Below are 3,116 nucleotides of genomic sequence, written 5' to 3' on the forward strand. Positions count from 1 at the left end.
TGCACACCTCTGCCCCCACTCCACTCACACCTGTTCTTTGACATCACGAGGACTCTGTGGGCCTTGCGTTTTTAGTTTTGACCCTTTCTAAGATAACTTTCTGGTCTCCCAGATATCTCTCTTCAGTCCGAACTCTTTGACGAACCATCTGGACTGCCTTCTCATCAACACTCTAGCCCTCTCCTCCGGCCCAGCGGCTCGGCAAAAAACCCACCCCTCAATCAGTGTGTCAATCCACCTTTCTAACTTCTAGGCCCAGCCAGTGGACGGCTGGGGAAACAACACAGCAGAGAGAAGCTACTGCCAATCGACCAGCCCCGACCTCCACTGAGCCCTCAGTGCTGCCCCTAAATCTTTTTACTTATTCTTGGAGCAGCCTTTTGTGATCTCCTGGACAAAGAGAATTAGGACTGGCTATGTAATTTGCAGGGCCCTGTTCAAAATAAAAATGTGGGGCTTCTTGTTTAACTATTATACAGAATTTCAAGATGGTGACAGCAGAGCATTAAACCAAACATGGTGCCATTCTAAGCGTGGGGCCCTGTGTGATTGCATGGGTCTCATACCTGTGAAGCTGGCCCTAAAGAGAATGTGGCGTGACACTGAATGACTTCTGGGGTTTGTCATAAAAGGCAATTAGCTTTCACCTGGCTCTCTCTGAGGATGCTCCGCCTTAAATTCCAGCCACAATAACGTAGGGAATCCAAGCCTACATGAAAAAGCCATGTGTAAGTGTTCTAGTGCTGAGTGCCTACCAGTGTGGAGGAGAGACAAGCCATCTCTGAGCTCGTCCAAATTTATGACCCACAGAATCCATGAGCATAATAAGTGGATATGTTATGCCTCTAAGTTGGGGGTGATTTGTTACTCAACAAAAGATAACCAGAAAACCTTCCATGCCTCAGCCCATATTGGCTTCTCCTTATTTGAAACACTGCAATTTTGGATCAAGACATGCATCTCATCTTTTGGTCTCAGAATTTGAAAATATACGTTTATTCATGTCGTCTGTCTCTCTGTCTAGCCTGTCTGCTCCCTGGGACAATGTTTTTGCCATTATGCATAACACATGTAGGTGCTCAATAACTAATTGTTGGACAGATAACATTAGTTCTTACAGATGAATCCGTGTATTCAGGAAGACAACAGGGACCTTATATTTTCCATAATGTAAGGTGCCAGATGGCATAAGGTACATTCACAGTAAGCCAATCCTAATATGTGTAATTTTAATAAATCAATCGACTGCACCAGTCAGGAAGGAGTAAATAAACGAGTCGGTGAGGCAGTTGAGAGTGAGATTGCAATCTTTGAATATTGCTTGATTTGACATTTTAGTTCTCTTGCCACCTCCCTGCAGCCAGACCAGAAGAAACCTGCAGAACCAAGGAAGATTTCTGCTGGGATTGCTAACAACCCATTTCCCCACACTCTGAAGGGAAAACAGGAACAACAGTGTTTCAGTGGTGCCTTACACAAAACAAAATCATTCATCTCCCTATGGCTAAAACCACGGAGAATTATGGCTCACAGGCTGGGAGCTGCCAGCGGGCCTTTCACGCTACATATTCTCACGTTTTCACGCTACATTCTCTTACCCTTCTTCACTGTATGTCCAGATCAAAGGAATATGTAACTCATAGGAACCGAAGAATAATACGGAAGCTGGATTCCCTGGACACTCAGGTCCCACTCAAGTGTCTTTCTCTCGGTCTCTGTTCTCTCTCTATTGACTCTGTCCCTCTGAGTCTCTCTCAGGCTCTCTCACTCTCTGCCTCTGAGAGGAGACCACGCTCTGTCTATAGGGTGCTCCCTCTTCTCTGATAAACTTTCCTTTTGACTCTAACTTTGGTTTGTGTTTAAATTCTTTCTTATGCTCCGGGAAGGATCCTCTTCTCTCTTAGTGTAGGCTTTGAGTCTCCTCAAGGGAATTTGCCCTGTCCTGCATCAAGACAACCCTGGGATGTGAATGAGGCTGCCTGGAAAGACCTCACTGATAAAGGGGGTAAATCTCTGCCCTTCAGTGAGGAGTTTTAGTTAAAAGTGTAGCATCTCCAGGCTGTCTGTTTCTGAAATACATATACCCCTGGAGGAGGTTACACACTGAACTATTACCCGTCAGCAGGCTGACTTTCTCAGCCCTAGCCTCCAGGAAAAGGGGACTTAGAGGAACTCAAGACTAGTTTTGGAACACAGGAAAAGGGTCTGAAACCCTAAGGGGGCAGTGCTGTGACCACGTGGTGGAGGGTCAGGGAGGAGCCTGGGGCTAACCCCACCTACCGATCTCTTTCCCACTCTTCCCTTTCCTGTCCTGAAGTCCTTTCTTCCTTCTCACCTGGTGCCCCGGCCCTGCCACTGCTAACAGGGGTGGTTCCTGCGTTGTTAATGGGTTCAGGTCAGGAAGGAGAGGCACCATAAAGTTTTCCTTTCCTCCCAGGTCACCTCTAAGAGCGCAGAAGTGAGGAACGGCACTGCCTTCCTATAACCGGCTTCCTAGGACGAGCGGCCAGGGGCGCCGCAGCAGCGCAGGGACCTGGGACCCTGGCTTCAACGGTGCCGAGGTGGCCGGGCCACCCCCGCAGCCCACCTCACCTCTCGGGTCCGCGACGCCCGAAATCCTCCTTCCTGTAGGGCGGCGGCTCCGGGGTTTCCCAGGGCGCCGGCCAGGGGGGCGGGGCCGTGTCCCAGGTCGGCTGCCGGGCTCCGTCCCTCGTCCGGCTTGGGCGGGATTTTTCCCAAACTCCTTGTTCACCAGGGCATGGGTCCCCGACCCTGTGTCTGTCCTGGCGGGGGTCGCGGCCCCGCCGCCCCCTGTCCTGGTCCCCGTCCCGCCGCTCGCCCCCGTGTCTCTCCCTGCGCCGGTCCCCGGCTCGGTCCGGCTGTCGCTCGGGGTGGCGGTCTCGGTCCGGGCGCGGCTGTAGGTCTGGGTCTCGCTCTCTCGGCCGGGCCCGGGGCTCGCGAGTCCTCGACGTACCTTCCATGGCCCGATCCCGTGTCCCTGCCCCGGAGCGACCCGAGGGCAACAATCCACCGCAAGTTTCCTGGGCAGGTGGCCAAACTTGGGGGCGGGGCGAGGAAGACCGGGCGGGACGGTCACCTGCGCGCACGCGCACTTC

General features: G+C 52.3%; 1 protein-coding gene across 1 annotated transcript in view; it reads right to left on the reverse strand.

Annotated features, from left to right (window-relative positions):
* MARVELD3 (MARVEL domain containing 3) overlaps positions 1–3,073 on the reverse strand; it is a 23,052-nt gene extending 19,979 nt beyond the window's left edge. Inside the window, exon 1 of the mRNA XM_006909829.3 lies at positions 2,593–3,073. Within this exon, the coding sequence (XP_006909891.1) occupies positions 2,593–2,981 (389 nt within the window). The 5' untranslated portion in view covers positions 2,982–3,073. The remainder of the gene's footprint in view (positions 1–2,592) is intronic.
* Between the last annotated feature and the right edge of the window lie 43 nt (positions 3,074–3,116).

This window comes from Pteropus alecto, unplaced genomic scaffold, assembly GCF_000325575.1.
Source record: "Pteropus alecto unplaced genomic scaffold, ASM32557v1 scaffold42, whole genome shotgun sequence".
Lineage (NCBI taxonomy): Eukaryota > Metazoa > Chordata > Mammalia > Chiroptera > Pteropodidae > Pteropus > Pteropus alecto.